Source organism: Papio anubis, chromosome 2, assembly GCF_008728515.1.
Source record: "Papio anubis isolate 15944 chromosome 2, Panubis1.0, whole genome shotgun sequence".
In the NCBI taxonomy this organism is placed as follows: domain Eukaryota; kingdom Metazoa; phylum Chordata; class Mammalia; order Primates; family Cercopithecidae; genus Papio; species Papio anubis.
Window position 1 is genome coordinate 191,881,156 of NC_044977.1, and position 21,589 is coordinate 191,902,744.

Below are 21,589 nucleotides of genomic sequence, written 5' to 3' on the forward strand. Positions count from 1 at the left end.
CACTTTTCAAAAGTGTGGCCAACAATCATGAAAAAAAGCTTAGTGTCACTGATCATTAGAGAAATGCAAATCAAAACCACAATGAGATATACCATCTCACATCATTCAGAATGGCTACTACTAAAAAATCAAAACAACAGATGCTGGCAAGTTTGTGGAGAAAAACGAACACTTATACCCTGTTGGTGGGAGTGTAAATTAGTTCAAACATTATGGAAGGCAACGTGGTGGTTCCTCAAAGACCTAAAAACAGAAATACCATTCAACCCAGCAATCCTGTCACTGGGTGTATACTCAAAGGAATAGAAATTGTTCTATTATAAAGACATGAAGACACAGGTTAATTGCAGCACTATTCACAGTAGCAAAGACATGCAGTCAACCTAGATGCCCATCAGTGGTAGACTGGATAAAGAAAATGGGGCACATATACACCGTGGAATACTATGCAGCAATAAAAATGAATGAGATCATGTCCTTTGCAGAAACATGGATGGAGCTGGAGGGCATTATCGTTAGCACACTAATGCAGGAACAAAAAATGAAATACCGCATGTTCTCACTTACAAGTGGGAGCTCCGTGATGAGAACACGTGGACGCATAGAGGGAAACAATACACATTGGGCCCTGTCTGAGGGTGGAGAGTAGGAGGAGGGAGAAGATCAGGAAAAATAAATGGGTACTATTCTTAATATGTGGGTGGTGAAATAATCTGTACAACAAATCCCAATGGCAAAAGTTTACCTATGTAACAAACTTGCACATGTACCCCTGAACTTAAAATAAAAGTTAAATTAAAAAAATACAGTAGTGAATCTCTGTGTATATTCTTAGATCAGTTTACTCTATTCATATAACACGTTAATGTGAAATATAAGCATTATTAGTTATCAGATAGTATGTTCATTTATTGTCTTTGGAGTTGCATCTTATGCTATGAAAGTCATTTTAATAAATTATTTAGTGAGAAAATGGTTTTAAATATAATTAGATAGCCTTGCAACTCTTTTATGCCTGAGTCGAACTGTTGTATAAAAGATGATTTTTAGTGGCTATTGTGAGTGTTAACAGGCCTTCCTCACTCCAGACTTCCCATCAGTCACCAAGATATACCAACTCTGTATTCAAAATGTATCTTGATTTGACTACTCGTATGTCCATTACCACCATTCAGTTCAAGCCACCAATAACCTTTCAGCTGCATTATTACAGTGGACTCCTAATTGTCCCTTCTGTCTCTTCCTGTGTTAATCAGGATTCATATGCACGTAATAAAAATCACTTGAGCTGCTTTAAGCAGAAAGGGCTTTAATAAAAGTAGTAGGCTCATTCGGTGTACATTTATTTTTCAATGAGTCGAAGTGAGGGAGGGCGGTACATGGTTGTAAATGTGGATATGCAGAGCAGATGCACATGGCTGTATGTAATGAGTGTTCTGATCACTTTATGAAAATCTGTGTTTTAAATGCTGGTTTTATAATTTTAAGATCTTAAATGTAAAATATAAAGCTGTAGAGAAAATTAAGAATCTCTAAAAACAAATCACTTTAAACATTTTTTCAGATAGCCATCCATTGGATACTGCTTTTTAAAAGGTACTTTAAAATAAGTACAATGTATCCAATTTTACAGAAATTTACAGTTTTCTGCAGTGTTCCTTGTGACAGTGTTAATATCATAGCCTCTGTTGCCATGGAAACAAGTCTCTGAAGGCAGCCGCAGAGGCTAATGATTCCATGGTGTTGCTATGGATAGAAACAACTGAGACCGTTGATAGTCACGTGGCCAAGATTTTTTTTTAAAACAACAACAGAAAAACTCTAGATCTGATTTTATTGAGTGATACAGATGGAGCAGAACAAGGTTGATGGCATAACAGTCTCTGTCTAATGAAATAGTTATATAAGATTTTTCAAGTTTAAAATGCTATACTGAATTATTTTCAGTAATAACTAAAATATAATGGTTACTGTATATTGCTGCCTCGTTATTTGTATTAAAATCTTAAGTTTGACATTTTCTAATTTAGAATCTTATACAGCTCCCCAGAGTTTTATCATGCTCTGAAAGCTGTGCCCAAAGCATCCTATTACCAGATCTAATATTGCAGCAGGACGAACCGCAGAGAACACCTCTCAGACACCAAGTTGTAGAAGGAAGGGCTTTATTCAGCTGGAAGCGTCGGCAAGCTACTGCCTTAAAATCCGAGCTCCCGAGTGCACAATTTTTGTCCCTTTTAAGGGCTCACAACACTAAAGATTTCACGTGAAAGGGTCGTGATTGATTGAGCAATCTAGGGGGTACGTGACAGGGTTTCATGCACTGATGGAAACAGAACAGGGCAGGGAGTTTCACAGTGTTCTTCTATACAATGTCTGGAATCTGTGAATAACATTGGTTTCTAAGTTATGAGTTGATTCTTAACTACTAGGTTTATGCCAGGCAGGCCCAAGGCCCGGTTTTGGGCCTGGCGCTGGGCTGCCTGTCTTTGGTTTCACTTCCTTGTTTCTTCTTAAAACAGGTACTGAGTATAAAACAATGTGAAAGGGTCCCTCTCTTTCCTCATTTCCCCCCTTTGAGACTCATTATTAGTGGGAGTTCTCTTATTTTTGCTACTTATGTCTTTTTGTGCAATCGATTGATAGTGATTTACATAGTACACTTGGGCTGAAGCATTTTGGTGAGCTAAAGTAGCCATGAAGTTTTTTATCATTTGAAGTACACATAGCAAACAAGGGAGCAGTAAGCAGGTTCTTATTACTATTATAACTTTTATTACCAGAGTTTTAAATCTTCCTAGTGCTAGAAACTAATTTTTAAACAAGGCTTCAGGGTCGAATTCGTGCTACACTTGTATGGGCACATGTGTCAGTTTTGTCGTATTTTTAACTGTGTCTTGACTTGCCTTTGATTATCTGTATGTAGACAGTAATTAGTAAAGTTAAATGTCTTGTAGACCTCTCTACAAGTAGTTGAGAGCCAGTCTATTTTGATAGATAGCATTTCTTATCTGAGTTTCTTGCCGGGCCAGAATAATCAAGGCTTGACCGGTTTTATTAGTGATGATTTCTAAAACAGCTTGTAACTGTATGATTCGGTTGAGCATGTAAATGGGGGTCCAGTATCCCCATGAGCCATCTTGTGTCTAAGTGGCAGGCCTATAGTATTATATAATTTTTTAGGAAGTCATTCATCATCTTTTCGGTTACCTATGGCTATGCTTCGTTTTCCACGGGAAACATTGACAGGGAAGCCCAGGAGTTCACCTGTTTTTATGGGCGGTAGGAAGAAAGATGGTTTAATAGTGCCAACAACACAACTACCTGTCCACTGGTCAGGCAGCTTAACGTAGGCTCTACGTCTGCATATTTAGTATAACCCGGTGGGGGCAGTCCAGTCCCAGTGGAATTGTGGGTGGACCCAGACAGTCTGCGACCTTGGAAATTTACTGAATGGATCTCTGTCTGTGTAATTGGAACTCCACCATCTAACTGTTTTTTTTTGTTGTTGTTGTTTTGTTGTGTTGTGTTTTGTTTTGTTTGCGGTACCATTGTATAGTTTTTTCCCCGGACAACTAAGTCATCTTACAGAATGAGTGAATTTTTTCCTTTTTCTAGCTATGCGATATTGTCCAATAATTGAGACTTTTAGAACTTAGAGATGATCAGGGTGATTTTTTTTTTTTTTTCCTGGATCAGGAACTAGGTCTGTAGGCACTAATTCTCAGCCTTCTTATGGCCATTGATCTCTTATTACAGTTTTTTTTACAAACATAACATGAAGTGACATTTAGAGACTAGGCTACATGCTTGGCTAATTGCAGAAACAAATTTCTGGTTTTTCCTGGAGTTTCTGATACTGGCACATTTAGTTCATTATAGAAAGTCTGAAATACTGGTTGCGGAGAGAGTTTACGAACCTCCTCTTTTACTAAGATAGTTACTGTAGGACCTAGTCTTTTCTTATTGATGCCCAGAGATACGTGTTCTCCTTTTTTTCTGCCTTGGGTTCAAGGGATTTGTAATTATTAATTTCAAGGGGTTGCAGCTTCCACTCGTACAGGAGGGGCTGTCTTCTCCTTTTTGGAGCTAAATAGGATTTTTTTCCATCCATTTTTTAAGTAGTCTAGATGACACAAGACCAGTAATTACACACATTTGCACATGAGCTGAATTCATGGCAGATACACTTATTTCCTGCCATGTGACCTTTTTTTTCTTTTTTAATTTAAAGAACTGCATCTTATTTTATGCCGATTGCTATTGATAGTGGCACAAGCATTAAATTTTAGGGTTATATGCTTGGAGACCCCTCTTTCTTCTGTCTTAGCTATTACTTTATTTGTGTTGCCTAGAAAAGGACCAGTCCTTAATTTTACTCTAAAAACTGTGATCATGGAAGGCTTAAAATGGGTCATAACACGCATCAGATTGGTTGTTTCCTGGGCTACATACCTTGGATAGAATAGCATTATACAAACAGGTTTTTTTTTAGAGTCCTGGTACACTTATAATAACCATAAAATACTAGGACCGTAGCAATCTTTTGTCCTACCTCAGTGACTTCATGTATATACTGGGAACAGCCCTCAGTCTGAGGAAGGTCAGTCGAAGTCCTTACTGTACAAGTCCAAATTGTAAGGAAAATGAGTCCCGCGATGAGTTTCCTCATGGTTCGGCCGTGAGTGTGTCAGCTTCCAGGTGTGACTGGGGCAGGGCCTGTTGTCTTCTTCAGAGTCACGTTGCAGGGGTTGGCGAAGCTGCTCCCGTCCATGTACAGCTCCCAGTCTACTGATGTTTAAGGATGGTCTCGAAGGTTGTGCCCACTAGAATAAACTGAGTCCAGTGCTTTTACACGGTTAGTTTAACTGGGCTCTCTGATACCAGGAGCAAGGTGGCGTGGGGTTTAGGGTGTTGCAAACTTCAGTGGTTATGCGAGGATTTTCACAGAGCAAGCTTTGGTGTCTAGTTAGTCTAGCATTCGTTAGCTAATGGTGTCCTTTGGTATTTATTAAAATCACCACAGCAAGGGGGGACTTTAGGTTTAGGTTTTGCCTAAGAGTTAGCGTATCTGCTTCTTGTGCTAACGGGGCCGTTGCTGCCAGGGCCCTTGGACATGGGGGCCAGCCTTTGGAAACCTCATCTAGTTGTTTTGAGAGATAGGCCACCGGCCTTGGCCAGGGCCCTACAGTCTGGGTTAAAACTCCAACTGCCATTTTTTCTCTTTCTGGCACATAGAGTGTAAAGAGTTTTGTCAGGTCATGTTGCCTCAGGGCTGGGGCCGCCTTGAGTTTTTCTTTTTAACTCATGAAAAGCTCGTTGCTGTTGGTTGTAATAGATGTAGTTTAATCTACATTTTTATTGACTGTCATCTACCAAAGTATTGACTTAAATCCTGTAACTCTTTGATTTTAAGCTTTAAATTGATTTGGTATTCCTTGCGGGGCTCCAGTTGCATCTAAATAGATGTGAGAGTTGAAAGACCTGTAAGGGGCTTCTCTCACTTTACAATGTCTTATTTTTTTTTCTTCTCCCTCTGGTTGATGAAGTGCCAGGGTGAAAGGAATAGCCAAATGGACTAAAGCACAAGTGTCACTCTAGTTATTTGGCAGAGTGCCCAGTAAAGGTCCACCACAATACCACCACACATCTGCTCGGGGATGAACAAGGGCTGACTGATTGATAAGCTCTTGAAAATTCTTAAGCTCACTGCATCCCTTCAGGTGTCCAAGGAATACTAAGTCTCCTTGCCATGAGACACACGAAGTGAACTTAGTGTTGGGAGACGGAAGCTGGATGGCCCTCGGGGGCTGACCCGCAGGGACTTTGGGATGTAGCAGAGAGAGCCTGGCATGACTTATTACTCCAGGCTGTAGAATCCTGGAAAAGAGCTACCATGCAGCCCACGCCTGGTCGACTGGAGGACCACCTTATCAGGGCCTCTGACCTGCCATATGCACAAGCATAACAATTGCTTTTGTTTAACGCGCAGATGGAATATTTGATCCATTTTAACCAGGCATTTGCATCTTGGTATGCTGTCTTAATTGCCAAAGTTTAAGTCTTTAACTTCTATGATCCTCTAGTAAAATGAATGTTTCCTGTAGCACCTGTCTTTATTAGTTTTTAGACCAAAGATAGCTAAACACCATTTTATATTTAATAATGCTGCTTGTATGATTTTTATAAGCTAAGTTTTACCTTTATATTAGTGTGTTATTAATGTTAAACTTAATTTTAATAAAACCTTGTAGATATATCTCTCCAATTTTTCATGTTTGACCATAAGGTAAGATTTTATAGACTCTTTTTAACCTTTTATAATTTTTGTTAAAGAGCAGGTTGATGCTTTAAGAAAAACCTGTTGCATTTTTACTTTAATGTCCAGTTCACGGAAAAACTGAATGATACCTGTTTAGCTAATATGTTTACACACAGAATTTTCTTTACAATTAACATTTTAAAACTTGCTTAAACTTTTAAAACAATAATTTTTTAATCTTTTAATGTAGGTAGAAATCCACATTCTTATGCCTCCTTATAATCTTTTTACCAAAGGTATATTTTAAGTTTCTTACACACCTTGCACATAAACTATTTTTTCAATAGTACTTAGGGGGCCTTATTACTTTTAAATTATATAACATTTTTTGCATAAAATTTTTTTATAACTTTTTTCTTTTATGACTTTTGCAGACAATTTTTCGACATGTCTTAGCTTTCTGACTTATTACAAACTTTTAAAATATAAATTCTGCCTCCCCCCTTTTTTCTTTTCTTGAAACTTTTTAACATAGTTCCTAGTGGGGCGGACTTTTTTGTGCCGGACCCATGCTTCTTTGAGACAAAACACCATGCTCACACCACACGCACACCACAAAACAAAAAACAGGTAAAAAGGGCGCACACACACACACTTCTGCTTTTTACACCAAACCAAAATCAGAGTATCCAGAAATCCAAGCCAGGTCAAAACCAAAACCATAGTATCAAGCAATCCAAGTCAAGTCAAAAACAAAAACCAAAGTGCTGGTACAGGCACACCGTGGGTGATCAGGCCACGCTTCCACTCAAATGGCGTAGGCAGGTTCCCAAGACCAGTCCTATCAGGCGATTTAAACCACGTCAAAACCAAAACCAAAGTGCCGATAAAGGCACGCCATGGGTGATCAGGCCACGCTTCCACTCAAATGGGGTGGGCAAGTTCCCAAGACTGGTCCTGTCAAGCAATTTAAACCAAGTCAAAACCAAAACCAAACCAAAGTACCGATAAAGGCATGCCGTGGGTGATCAGGCCATGCTTTCACTCAAATGGAGTGGGCAAGTTCCAAAGACTAGTCTTACCAAGTTTTAGATGTCCAAACTCCAAGTGCCAGTTCCTTCCCGGTGTTCAGCCACTGTGTTATTCCTCCGCGGGGGTCTGCTACGCACTGCTCTGGCGAGGCGTTCCACTGGGGCAATTGCCTGCCCAGGAGCGTTCTTTGGAACGCCCTACTCAGGCTGGCTGGAGTCCCCCGCAGGGATGCTCCACAGGGCAGGCCCAAGCTGCCTAAGGGGCTGCCTTGGTTGTCCATCAGTTACCTTGCTTCCCTGTCAGGGAAAAAAGAAATGTAGCAGGACGAGCCGCAGATAAAACCTCTCAGACACCAAGTTGTAGAAGGAAGGGCTTTATTCAGCTGGGAGCGTTGGCAAGGTACTGCCTTAAAATCCAAGCTCCCCAAGTGCACAATTTCTGCCCCTTTAAGGGCGCACAACACTAAAGATTTCACATGAAAGGGTCGTGATTGAGCAATCTAGGGGATATGTGACAGGGGTTTCATGCACTGATAGTCAGAGAGAAACAGAACAGGGCAGGGAGTTTCACAATGTTCTTCTATACAGTGTCTGGAATCTATGAATAACATTTGTTTCTAAGTTATGAGTTGATTTTTAACTACTAGGTTTAGGCCAGGCAGGCCCAGGCCCAGTTTTGGGCCTGGCACCAGGCTGCCTGTCTTTGGTTTCACTTCCTTGTTTTTTCTTAAAACAGGTACTGAGTATAAAACAATATAAAACAATGTGAGAGGGTCTCTCTCCTTCCTCAATACCTTTGCTGTTCCTCATCAGTCAGCTTTCTTTGGATTGTTATTTGTTTAGAGTTGTATTTTTGTTTCTAGTGAACTAAATGAATTACTTTGTTGTTCTGTAATTGTTTGTTACCAGAATTGGTTATCAGTTGTGGTTAGGGAATTGTGTGTGTTGATGCCTCGTTGACTTTCTCAGCAGTGTTGGCCTTAAGGAAGAGGCAGGGGCCTGTGTTCTGTTTCAAGGAACTTGGTCAATGCCCTGTAGAGAGTGGGATGGGTTAAGATGCTGTAAACTGGAAATTTTTTTTAATGGTGTTCACGTCCTCATCTAAAGAAGATGATTCTAGAAGAGGCTCAGAGACAAAGGGTTGCAAGTGGGATTAAAATGTAATATTAATGGATTCATGATTTATCATAAAGGCTTTTGGAGAGCAGCTACCCAGTGGAGAAAATTGTTGTGCTTTGCCTTGAAATATGACATAAGCATGTACTTTTATCTTATTTTGACTATCAAAGTAGATTATTAATCAGTTGTTATCCTGTTGTTAGGGCTGGAGACTATTATAAGAAAATAAATTTAACATATTACATCTGTGACATTTTCAAACATTTAAAAAATAAACTTTAGTGTTCTTAAAAGAACCAAAACAAAACAGAAAACAGCAGAGGCACAAGGAAGCTTTCAGAGGTGGTAGATACGTTTGTTACTTTGATCATGGCGATGGCTTCATGGGTGTATGCGTATGTGCAACTCAGTCAAATTGTATACATTAAATATGTGCAGTTTTTTTATATCTGTTCTACCTGAGTAACGTCGTTTCAAAAAGAGAATAAAGTTGAATTAAAAAGTGACGTTAGACTTTCACGACTTTGACGCTTTTGATGACTGCAGCCAGTTATTTTGTAGTGTTTCACTCAGCTTGGGTCTGTCTGATGTTTAATGATTAGATTCAAGTTATGCGTCTTTGGCAGAAATACCCTGGAAGCATTATACTTTCATCACATTCATCACATAATGCATGGCTTTGATTTCCCCGTCGCTGGTGACGTTAACTTTGATCACTTGATTAAGATACTATCTGCATATTTCTCCACTGTAATTAATGTTTTGAAATGAAACACTTTTGTATGAGTATATGCCGTTCACCCACTGAAATGGACGTTTCACTTAGCAACAGGAAGTTTTAACATTCATTAATATTTCTTGAATGAATTACTCTATTCCTGTGATGGCTGCCAAATGATTTTATAATTCCATCATTACATTTTTAGTTAGCATTTTGTTATAAGGAAATGCTCTTATCTTCATTTGTTTATTCGTGTATTTATTTATATCAGTATGGGGTCCCAGATTCCAGTTTTATTCAGTGGATTTTATGCCATTGTTATAATTGAGTCACAGATAGTTCCCAGTCTGGCCAATGGCAGCCCTTCAAGCCAACTTCTTTGTCATTTGTCATCCTCTTTGAGCACTTCCCTTATTTTCTGGCACAGCAGGATGTCTACACTCATATTGTACTTGCTGAGCTCTAGCACTGGAATCAGCCATTTCTTCAAAGACCCATGGTTTGGTTTGCTTTTGTTTTGTTTTGTGGTTTTTGTTTCCCCCCGGGAAGGACTTTCACTCTTATTGGCCAGGCTGGAGTGCAGTGGCGTGATCTTGGCTCACTGCAACCTCCACCTCCTGGGTTCAAAGCAATTCTCTTGGCTCAGCCTCCCAAGTAGCTGAGATTACAGGTACCCACCACCACGCCTAGCTAATTTTTGGTATTTTTAGTAGAGACGGAGTTTCATCATGTTGGCCAGGCTGGTCTCAAACTCCTGACCTCAGGTGATCTGCCCACCTCTACCTCCCAAAGTGCTGGGATTACAGGCATGAGCCTCCACGCCCGGCCGTGTTGTGTTGTTTTAAATTGCAGAATGAGTATTTAGAAACCAAGATTTGAATGCCAGGTGTATTGGTGCTGTGGAGCTGTTAACTGCTCCCAGGTCCTCATAGTTAGCAGAGTTATGCACATATATACACACACATTTATGTCTATATTTATTTTTGTATTTATCTATATATATTGAAAACTGCTTACACTAATACCTCCAATTTTAGTGTAACACCATAGGTCTCATGCTAATTTTCTGTCTTTCCATATTTATAACTCCCTTTTCTGACACGAGGAACCTTGCTGTCAATATCCTTCATGTATTTATTTATTGGATCAGAATGCCCTGTATATAAGCAATCTCTTGTCACTATTGCTGCCCTAGATGGATGCCCTTCTCCCTCTGCTCAGGCTCCAAAAGATCCCATTTAGTCCACTGACAGCGCAAAACCTTATGCCAGACCACAGCTACTGCCTCATAGATACTATCTGTCTCACTCGGGTTCCAACCATACATGTCAGGCTGCCACCACTCCTCTGTCCATGTGGACACCCTCCTTGCCATGCTTAGGCTCCAACACCCTTTGCCAGGCTATTGCCTCCCTTCCACTCCCTGCGCACAGATGCTTTGCTCACCCTGCTTGGGCTTCAGCAACATGCACTTTCCTTTCAAGAGGTCATCTACACCAAGGTCATGATGATACTCTACCGTGTCATCCTCTAGAAGTCTTATATTGTTTACTTCTCTCAATTATGGCAGCAAACCAGCTAAAATCAATTTTATGTATAGTTTAAGGGTAGGAATCAGTATATGTTTGGTTTTTCCTTGTGTATATCCACTGGATCCAAGCACAGTTCTTACAAAATCACCACACTTTTCTTATACATTCATAAATCAGAAGTCAGAACCTATGGGTTTTCAAACATTCTTGGAAGGTCATGTAAGTATTGCAGTGAATATCAGTTACTATTGTTATTAATTTTGAGCTCATAATATGGAATTCAGAATTTTTTTGTAGGGTTTTGCCATGTTGGCCAGGCTGGTCTTGAACTCCGGACCTCAGGTGATCTGCCTGCCGCATCCTCCCAAAGCTCTAGGATTACAGGTATGAGCCACCATGCCTGGCCTCAATCTCACATAGTTTCCATTTTTTACTTTTTTACTTAACCATTCTGACACCTTTGGGTATTTAAAATATTCCACAATTGACCAAATAGAAAATGTTCAAAAGAATATCTTAAAACCTTAAAACACCTTATGAGAATACCTTAAAACCTTGACTTTTAAAATTTTTGCTTAGAATAGAGTTCTAGAATTACTAAGTCAAAGAGTTTAGACTTTTTTTTTTTTTCTTTTTTTTAGTGGAGATGGAGTTTTACCATGTTGGCCAAGCTGGTCTTGAACTCCTGACCTCGTGATCCGCCCACCCCGGCCTCCCAAGGTGCTGGGATTACAGGCGGTGAGCCACTGCACCCAGCCAAGTTTAAACATTTTTAAAGCTCTAGATATTTACTGACAAATTAGTTTTCCTAAAGTTTGCATTAATTTGTATATCCAATAGCAGTGTGAGAGGACCAGTTTTCATGCATTTTTAAAAGCTTTTTTGGAATATTTTTATCGTATTTTTTTTATTGGTAAAATATGTATAACAAAACTTACTAGCCTTTTAAGTGGAATCGTGCAATATTTATCCTTTTGTGTCTGCTAATTTCACTTAATGTTTTAAAGGCTCATCCATCTTCTAGCATGATTAAGAATTTTATTCCTAGGGCCAGGTGTGGTGGCTCATGCCTGTAATCTCAGCACTTTGGGAGGCCAAGGTGGGTGGATGACAAGGTCAGGAGTTCAAGACGAGCCTGGCTAAGATGGTAAAACACCATGTCTACTAAAAATACAAAAAAAATAGCAGGGCATGGTGGCAGGTGCCTGTAATCCCAGCTACTTGGGAGACTGAGGCAGAGAATTGCTTGAACCCGGGAGGTGGATGTTACAGTGAGCTGAGATTGCACCACTGCACTCTAGCCTGGGCAACAGAGTGAGACTCCGTCTCAAAAAAAAAAAAAAAAAAGATTCCTTTCTAGGGCTGAATAATATCCATCATGTGTATATTATCACATTTTGTTTATCCATTCATCTCCTGATGGACACTTGGTTTCTTTCCAACTTGGTTTCTTTCCACCTTTAGACTGTTGTGTATGATGCCGCACTGAACATTGGCATACAAGTGTCTGAGTCCTTGCTCTCACTTTTGGGGATGTGCCTTCCCAGTGCACATTTACCTACCCAATTGCTAGATCATATGCTGATTTTATGGTTGGTTTTTAAGAAACTGCCAAAGTTTTCCACAGAAGCTGTATGTACCGTTTTACATTTCCCACCAGCATTTTACCAGAGTTCCAGTTTCTCCACATCCTTGCCACTACTTGTTACTTCGATTTTTTTTGTTTTGTTTTAGTTAGAAACTTCCCTTGTAGTGGTGAAGTAATCTCTCATTATAGCTTTTATTTGTATTACCCTATTGACTAATGATGTTGAGCATTTTCATGTGCTAATTGGCCACTTGTATATCTTTGCAGAAATTATTCAAGCTCTTTGCACATTTCATTAATTGGGTTGTTTTTCTTTGTATTGTTGAGTTGTAAGAGTCTTTAAATGTTCTGGATATTAAACCCTTATCAGATTATGATTTCCAAATATTTTCTCCCATTGTGTAGGCTGTCTTTTCACTTTCTTGGTAATGCCCTTTGGTGCACAAAAGGTTTTAATTCTGATAGAGTCTAATGGTTTTTTTTTTTTTTTTGGTCACAGTATTTCTAAGACTCCATTACCAAATCCAAGGTCACAAAGATTAACCCTATGTTCTCTCATAAGAGTTTTATGTTTTCAAATCTCATATTTAGGTTGTTAATCTATTTTGAGTTAATTTTTATATATAATGTGAGATGGGGGTCTGTAGACCTTCGTCTTTTGCATGTGGATATCTCAGCACCATTGTTGAAGAGACGCCATACATTTTTAATAAATCTTAATTTTACTAATTTGATAGGCAAAATAAATTTGCCATTTTATTTTGTATTTATGAATAAAGATAAACCTTGTTTTTAGTCTGACAATTTGTTCTTCCTGTTTTAAGGCCTATGAAGGCAAGCTGTCCTCATCTACTTGACTTTAGTGTTTTCCTTACATATATAAGGTGTTTTATTTATATAGCCAACGGGTCTTATACAAAACAACTGTCCTGTGTTCCAGTTTCATCCTTTGAAAAATAACTTAAGCCAGATAAACATTAAACTTCTTAGTTTAATTTATACCAGGGTTCTGTCTACATTGTTTTTTCATTGTTGCCGGATATGTCTGGCATATAATAGACAATCAATGTTAGTTGAATTGATTACGGGCATGTTGAGGCAGGTGATTACGGTTCTTGATAATAGAAGTTAGTATCATGGATTTGTAAACTCTCTTGTCTGCCTGATTGGGCTAATAAAATTACTTTTAGTTTTCTGAATGCATAGAGGAAAGCAGTCAAATGTATTCTGAGTACTAGAAAAAATATTTTGTAGTCTGTCTATGAAGCAATTGTCTTATTTCCCAGAGAAGGAAGGAATATTGTAAGTGATAATGTTTTTTATTATCATTTAAACATCTAAAGAGTAGTCACTCATTTTAATTACAGAATCATTAAAATTATTGGGGGTGTAACTGTTTCTAAAACAATTTCTAAAGGGTATTTTCTCATTATTTATATTAGTGTAATGTATTAATATTTTACCTGTTGCATAGTTATTTCTGAAAACTATAATTTATCTTTATGGCACAGCTTTTTGTTATGTGTTTCCCTTTTATTTTGGTGTTTTTCCTGATTTTTTGTCATTGATGATTTTTAGCCAACAGAAGCTGTTCTTCCCTCTCCTCCCACTGTCCCTGTGATCCCTGTCCTGCCAGTCCCTGCTGAGAATACTGTCATCCTACCCACCATACCACAGGTTTTTATTAGTTTCTTTTTTCTTTATAAAAATTTCATTTGCTTTTAATGTTTCATTTGTGTTCTTTTTTAAAACTGTTTGAGCTGTGTTTTGTAATTTGGTAATTTACTTTGGGCTTCAATTAGTAGTTTTAGGGACTTAAACATTTCAAATTTAATATAAATGGAGTCAAGATTTGCCATTTTATTAGGTTGTGTGTGAAATGGAACACATTGTGAACTTCATAATATTGAACCTTAGATTTGTTTTCATGCCTTTGTACTTATGAATCTGCTTAAAACAGTTTTTAAACATTTTTACTTTAGAACACTTTATTCTTCTAAAGCTAGTAAAAATCATTGTACTCCTGATTTTGTACCAGATGTATCATTTTATTTAGCACATTGTTTCCTATTATATATTTATCTTTGGAAATACTCGTTCTCATGTTATTTGATTAGATAAGACACTTCACATTTATTAGGTAAAAATAATAGCCAACATATCTGGATTATTTGGGAATGCTCTGTGCTATCTTCACAACTTTTATGTAAATCTATTGTAAAATTTTACTTGTAAAAAATTATATGTAACAATTTAAAAAATAATAATAGCCAAATATGAGAGAATCTAATCATTTTTAGTTTTTCAAAGACTTTCTACTTCCAAGGGGTGACTCGAGACATTAACTGCCCTTCCAACAGTTATGCAAAGTCAAAATAATGGTAGTATTACTAAGAATAATAATAAAGATCTTTGGTGTGAAAGATCACGATCTCATTTAAAGTGTAAATAAAGGAACCCATAGATTGTTTTTGCCAATTACTGATCTGTAGCATAAAATCTGGGTAAACATACTATGTTTGCTGTGTAAACAGTTTCAAAATCAGCTCCATTGGGGGAAAAAAGATATCAACTGTGATTATTCACATCTCAGTGCCCTTCCCCTCTCCTAAAAAGTGAAGTCAGTAAGAACATCCACACACCCGAGGATTCTAGGGGAAATTACAATGTTACAATGACTTCAGCCTTACTGTAATAAGACTGAATTGTAATCATTGTAATAATATTAGTACTATATAATTTTTGATTATGAAAATAATTAAAAATTAACTCATAAAACTAACAATGAATAGAGGAATCCAAATGGATATTCTCTCTATATTGCAGGAAAAAATTGAATTTATAAATAAAATATAATTCTGAGCAAGCAGTTTGAGGGTTATTATAACATCGTAATAATGTAACATCTTTCCAAATACACAGAGTTGATTAGTACAGTGTTTTTTTTTTTTTTTTTTTTAAGTAGAATTGAAAGTTTATTTTACTCTTCTCACTTCAGTCAATTTTTTGGCATTAAAATAGTTTTCTGGAATCCTTTGAGAATTTGTACCAGTCTCTTTATATTCATTTGGGAGCCTGTCTTTTCCTATTCAGAATTCTCTCATTCATTTACTCCAGGCATCCCTAACTTAACATCACACTACATTTGAAAATTGTTGAGATCTTGCATAGTCTTATAAAAATATAGGTTTTGAAGTCAGAATGACCTGGGGTTGGAATTCCAGTCCTACCACTTAACCTATGTAACTACACACTTTACTTAACCACAGTGAACTTCCATTTACTCATCTGTAACACTGAAGATAGACAGGAGTACTAACTTGAGGTGTTTTACAGTGATTGAGAGGATACTTAATGCGTGTCAAGTACTGCCACATAATCTTGGCTGTTCATATTTTTAGTATTATCTCATATTTCTCTGAGAAAGGAAACTAAGGAACAAGTTTTGTTTTGTTTTGTTTATTTGTTTGTTTAAATGAGGATATTTGAGGAGGATACACACAAAAAAGACCTATTTATTCTGCATAGCTTCACTTTAGGTTTTAAATATGCTACAGAAGTTCATGAAAGAGAGTTTTACCATTTTTGTTGTGTTATGTGAGAAGCCAATGAGTGGACCTCATTTTCCAGAATAAGTGTGTTCCTAATTAGTCAAGTACGTTATAAAATTAAAATAATGGACTAAAATGTCTGTCCCTAAGTAAAATTTAAAATCCATGCTAACATATAACCCAATTTCAACATATTAAGTGAATATGTATTCTTGAAAGATCCACTACTTTACATTTAGATGCATTAGTATGTATTAGAAATAAAAGCAGAAGAGAAGATTTAGAGTCTAGTCCGTCTTTGTCACTCAAACAAGTTACCCTGTCTGAGTCTTCTCCTCCTTCATCTGTTAAAATGGGGGCAGCGCAACCTGACTCCTTTAAAATGGGTTTGAGAGTCAGGCAAATTAGAAAGATACATAGATAATAACTTGTTAAAAAGTATATAGTCTTTCATTGTAGAACACTTTTACACTTTTCAGAGTACTTGCATATTGATCATATTGTTTGTACTTTATGAAAGCCCTCTACAAATCAGAATTACACTTATCATACAGAGTGGCACAGAAAGATAATATTCAATGGCTGCTTAATATTGCAGAAAGAGCATGAACTTTATAGTATAGTCATACCTGACTCCACCACTTCCTAGCTTCACCTGTTTCTACATGTGTGATGGTGTAGAAATTACTCAACTTCTGAGAACCTCAGTTTCTCCACTTAGAAACTGAGTACAGAGTAGGTAACAGTTACTAGTTCTTCTTACTGGGAGTGTAAACACATAATCTCTGTGATTCCAGCCTATTAAATCCAGAGGCTTATTTGCACCCTAGAGTAAATACTCTGTTTTAAAACTAGGTGTTTTGAACCTTTATTTCTATCAGTTCTGAAAAGTTACATGTAATTAAAATATTGTTGAAAATGCTTTAGAGCTAATTTTTTGTGCATGGTCTTTTTTGATATTTGAATATGTGCTTTGAAGATGAATAGAACATTCTCTGTCCTCTAGGAGCCTACTAGGTGTTTGTGCAAGCGACAAGTTTAACAAATAGCTCCCACATAATGTGAGAGTAATTACATTAGAGGTATTTCCAGAACAGAGCATCATATTGCCTCTGGACCTTTTTTTGTTTTTGAAATGCAGTTTCGCTCTTGTTGCCCAGGCTGGCATGCAATGGCGCGATCTTGGCTCACCACAACCTCCACCTCCCTGGTTCAAGTGGTTCTCCTGCCTCAGCCTCCCGAGTAGCTGGGATTACAGGCATGCGCCACCATGCCCCGCTATTTTTTTTTTTTTTAGTAGAGACAAGGTTTCTCCATGTTGGTTAGGCTGGTCTTGAACTCCCGACCTCAGGTAATCCACCCGCCTCAGCCTCCCAAAGTGCTGGAATTACAGGTGTGCGCCACCGCGCCCAGCCGGTTGTAGCATTTTAAATTTCCACCGAAGTGCACAAGGATTCCAGTTTCTCCACATCTTCACCAACACTTTTTATTTTGTTTTCTTAATAGTAGCCAGGCTAATGGGTGTGAGGTGACATCTCGTAGTTTTGATTTGCATTTCTATAATGATTAGTGACACATCTTTTCATGTGCTTATTGTCCATTTGTATGTCTTCTTTGAGAAAATGTCTGTATGAGTTCCTTGACCATTTTTTAATTAGGGTGTTTGGTATTATTGTTGGAGTTTAGGAGTTCTTTGTGCATTCTGGGTCTCCCGTCTTGTCAGAGATATGACTTACCTATTTTTTCTTTTTTGCCTGTACCTTTGTGTCATATCCAAGAAATCACTGTCAGTTCCATTGTCTCACTTTTAGCCTGTATTTTCTTCTAACAGTTTTATAGTTTTAGGTTTTACATTTAGATCATGATCCGTTTTAGGTTGATTATTGTATATGGCATTTATTTCTGGATTCTGCTTTATTCTCTTCTATATGTCTGTCTGCACACCAGTACCAGACTGTTTCTATTACTGTAACTTTGTAGTAAGTTTTGGAATCAGGAAGTGTTAGCCTGCCACCTTTGTTTTTCTTTTTCATTATCATTTTGACTTTCAGGGTACCGTGAAATTCTATGTGACTTTTAGGATGGGTTGTTCTGTTTCTTTAAAAACCCTACTGGAATTTTGATAGGAATTGCATTAAGTCTGTTGATTACTTTGGGTAATATTGACATTTTTGCAATAATAAATCTTCCAGTCTGTAACCATAGATCCCTTCCCATTTATTTATGTCTTCTTAATTTCTTTCATAAATGTTTTATAGTTTTCATTTTACAAGTTTTTTACCTTCTTGATGAAGTTAATTCTTTTTTTTTTTTTTTTTTAGCATTTAGGAGGCTCAGTGTTCTGAAAATTTGTACTTTTTGATGCTGTGATAAACAGAATTGTTTTCTTAATTTCCATTTTAGATTGTTCAATGTTAGAAGAAATACAACTGATTTTTGGGTATTGACTTCGTATCCTGCTACTTTGCTTAATTGGTTTAATTATTAACAGTTTTTCTGTAAAATCTTTCAGGGTGTTTTACGTATAAGATCATATCATTTGTGAACAAGTAATTTTGCTTCTTCCTTTCTAATTGGGATGTCTTTTATTTCTTTTTCTTGCCTAATTGCTTTGACTACAACTTCAACTATTCAGCTAGTGGTCACGTTGAGTACAAGTGGTGAAAGCAGACATACTTGCCTTCTTTCTCTTCTTAGAGGAAAAGCTTTCAGTCTTTCAGCACTGAGTATGATGTTCACTGTGAGGTTTTGTATATGGTTTTTCTTAGGTTGACATAGTTTCCTTCTATTCCCATGTGCACTTGAGAAGAATGTGTGTTCTGTTGTTAGAGTTCTGTGTCTCCTTGGTATATTGTGTTTGTTCATCTCCTCTATTTCCTTACTTATCATATGTCTGGTTGTTCTGCCCATTATGGAGAATGTGGTGTTGAAGTCTCCAGCTATTATTGTAGAACCGTTTCTTTCTTCAATTCTGTCTCATTTTTGCTACTTACATTTTGATGGCCTGCTATTAGGTGCGTTAATTTTTGTAATTGTTACATATTCCTATATTGAACCTTTTATTAATATATAATACCTTTGTTGTCTCATAACCTTTTTTTGGATTTAAAGTCTATTTTGTCTTTTATGAGTACAGCCACTTCTGCTCTCCTTTGGTTACTATTTGCATGGAATATCCCTTTCTATACTTCACTTTCAGCATATTTGTGTCTGGATTTACAGTGAGTCTCTTGTATACAGCTTGTAGTTGGAACATTTTAAAAATTTTATTCTGCCAATTTCTGTCTTTTGATTGAAGAGTTTATTTACATTTAAAGTAATTATTGGTAAGGAAGGACTTATTTTTGTCATTTTGCTGTTTGTTTTCTTTATATATATGCCTGTAGCTTTTTGTTCCTCATTTCCTGCATTGCTGTCTTCTTTGGTCTTTGATTAATTTTTTGTAGTGAAACATTTAACTTTCTCGTTTCCTTTGAGTCTGTTCTTTAGTTATATTTTATGTGGTTACCAAGGGGATTACATTTGACATCCTAGACACTTCTAATCTCAATTTATACAAGCTTAACTGCAATAATATACAAAACCTCTGCCCCTTTAACTGCTCTGTCCCAACCCCTTTCGATTGTTGATGTCACAAAATTACATTTTCATATAGTGTATGCCCAAAACCAGAAACTAATAATTTTTAATGCATTAGTGTCTTAAATTATGTACGAGACAAAATATGAAGTTACCAAGTTACAATGTTAGCTTTTAAACTAATAATTGATTTTCGTTATTTACTAATATTGACTTTATTTATTAATATTAGGCTTATTTATTTCTAGGCAGGATCTCATTCTGTAGCCCAGGCTGGAGTGTGGTGGTGCCATCACCGCTCACTGCAGCCTCAACCTCTTAGGCCCAATCAGTTCTCTCGCCTCAGCCTCCTGAATAGCCATGACTGCAGGCATGTTCCCACCACACCTGGTTAATTTTTGTTGTTGCTGCTGTTCTGTTCTGTTTTGTTTGTAGAGATGGGGTTTCACCATGTTCCACAGGCTGGTCTTGAACTCCTGGGCTCAAGCCATCTCTGCCTGCCTTGGCCACCTAAATTGCTGGGATTACAGGTGTGAGCCACCATGCCTGGCTAGGCTAAGTTTTTTTTTTTTTTAATTTGGAAATGTAATATAGTCTCTTCAATCATGTGGAAAACCAAAAGTGAATATACACAACCATTGTTACAACACTGCTAACTAGTGTTTATTATTACCTATGTATTTGCCTTTATTGAGATCTTTATTTCTTCATGTGACTTTGAGTTACTGTCTAGTTTTCTTTCATTTCAACCTGAACTGCTACCTTTAGCACATCTTTCAGGGCAGTTCTAGTGATAACAAACTCCCTCAGCATTTGTTCATCAGGGAACATCTTAATTTCCCCCTTACTTTTGAGGTACTGTCTTGCTGGATACAGGATTTTTAGTTGACAGGTTTGGTTTCTTTTTCCTCTTATTTTAGCATTATTTCCACCCACTGCCTTATGACCTCCAGAGTGTCTGACGTGAAGTCTGCTGATATTCTCATTGAGGATTTGTTGTATGTGACAAGTCACTTCTCTTGTTGCTTTCAGAAGTCTCCCTTTGTTTTTGTCCTTTGACAGTTCAAGTATAATGTGCCTCAGTGTGAGTCTGATTTCATTACTTGTTTATTGAGCTTCTTGGATGTTTATATTCATGTTTTTCATGAAATCTGAGAGGTTTTGGCTATTACTTCTTCAAATATTTTTTTCTACTCTTTTATCTCTCATTTCTCATGCAACTCCCACAATGCATTAGTTGGTCTGCTTGATGATGTCTCATGGTTCCCTTAGGTTCTGTTCACTTTTCTTTAATCTTTTTTATTTCTGTTCTTCAGATGCAATACTTTCCATTGTCCTGTCTTCATGTTCACTAATTTTTTTTAGCTACTTAGATATGCTTTTGAATCCCTCCACTGAATTTTCAGTTATTGTACTTCTCAGTTCCTGAATTTTATAAATTTTTATTTCTCCTTATTGGTATTTCCATTTTGTTCATACAGCATTTTCTTGCTTTCATTCACATCTTTTAGTTCTTTAAAAAAGTCTTTGTCTAGTAGATTTGCTATCAGGTTTTGGGGGTTGGTTTGTTTGTTTGTTTGTTTGTGTTTTGATGGAGTCTTGCTCTGTTGCACAGGCTGGAGTACAGTGGTGTGGTCTTGGCTCACTGCAACCTCCGCCTCCTGGGTTCAAGTGATTCTCCTACCTCAGCCTCCCAAGTAGCTGTGATTACAGGCGCCCGCCACCACACCCTGCTAATTTTTTGTATTTTTAGTAGAGACAGGGTTTCACTATGTTGGCCAGGCTGGTCTCAAACTCCTGACTTCGTGATTTGCCCGCCTCAGCCTCCCAAAGTGCTGGGATTACAGGCGTAAGCTACCACACCTGGCCTTATTTTTTTTTAAGGGACAGTTTCTGTTGATTTGTATTTCTTTTTTGAATAAGCCATTTATTCTTGTTTATTTGTATGCCTTGGAATTTCTTTTTCCCATGAAAACAGCACACTTGAATTTAATAATTTGATGACTCTGAAAATCAGATTCTCCTTCTTCTCTAGCATTTTCTTTTTTTGTTGTTACTGTTTTTGTGATTGTTTTAGGCTGTCAAAGATCAGCCTCAGGTGTAAACGTAGGGTCTTCTTAGATGTTTTCTGAGCCTATCCTTCCCCTGGGCATGCACAGTGACTTTCTAATTTCCTCTATATATGTGGTTGGTTTTTAATGTCCTA

At 37.4% G+C, this 21,589-nt stretch overlaps 1 protein-coding gene across 39 annotated transcripts in view; it reads left to right on the forward strand.

Moving 5' to 3' along the window:
- Positions 1–21,589, forward strand: part of DLG1 (discs large MAGUK scaffold protein 1) — a 279,291-nt gene that overhangs the window by 132,674 nt on the left and 125,028 nt on the right. For 17 of the 39 annotated variants that reach the window (XM_021935047.2, XM_009202005.4, XM_009202009.4 and 14 more), the window contains one exon: positions 13,832–13,930. The exons of the other annotated variants lie outside the window; for them this stretch is intronic. In XM_021935047.2, the coding sequence (XP_021790739.1) occupies positions 13,832–13,930 (99 nt within the window). The remainder of the gene's footprint in view (positions 1–13,831; positions 13,931–21,589) is intronic. 39 annotated transcript variants of the gene reach the window in all.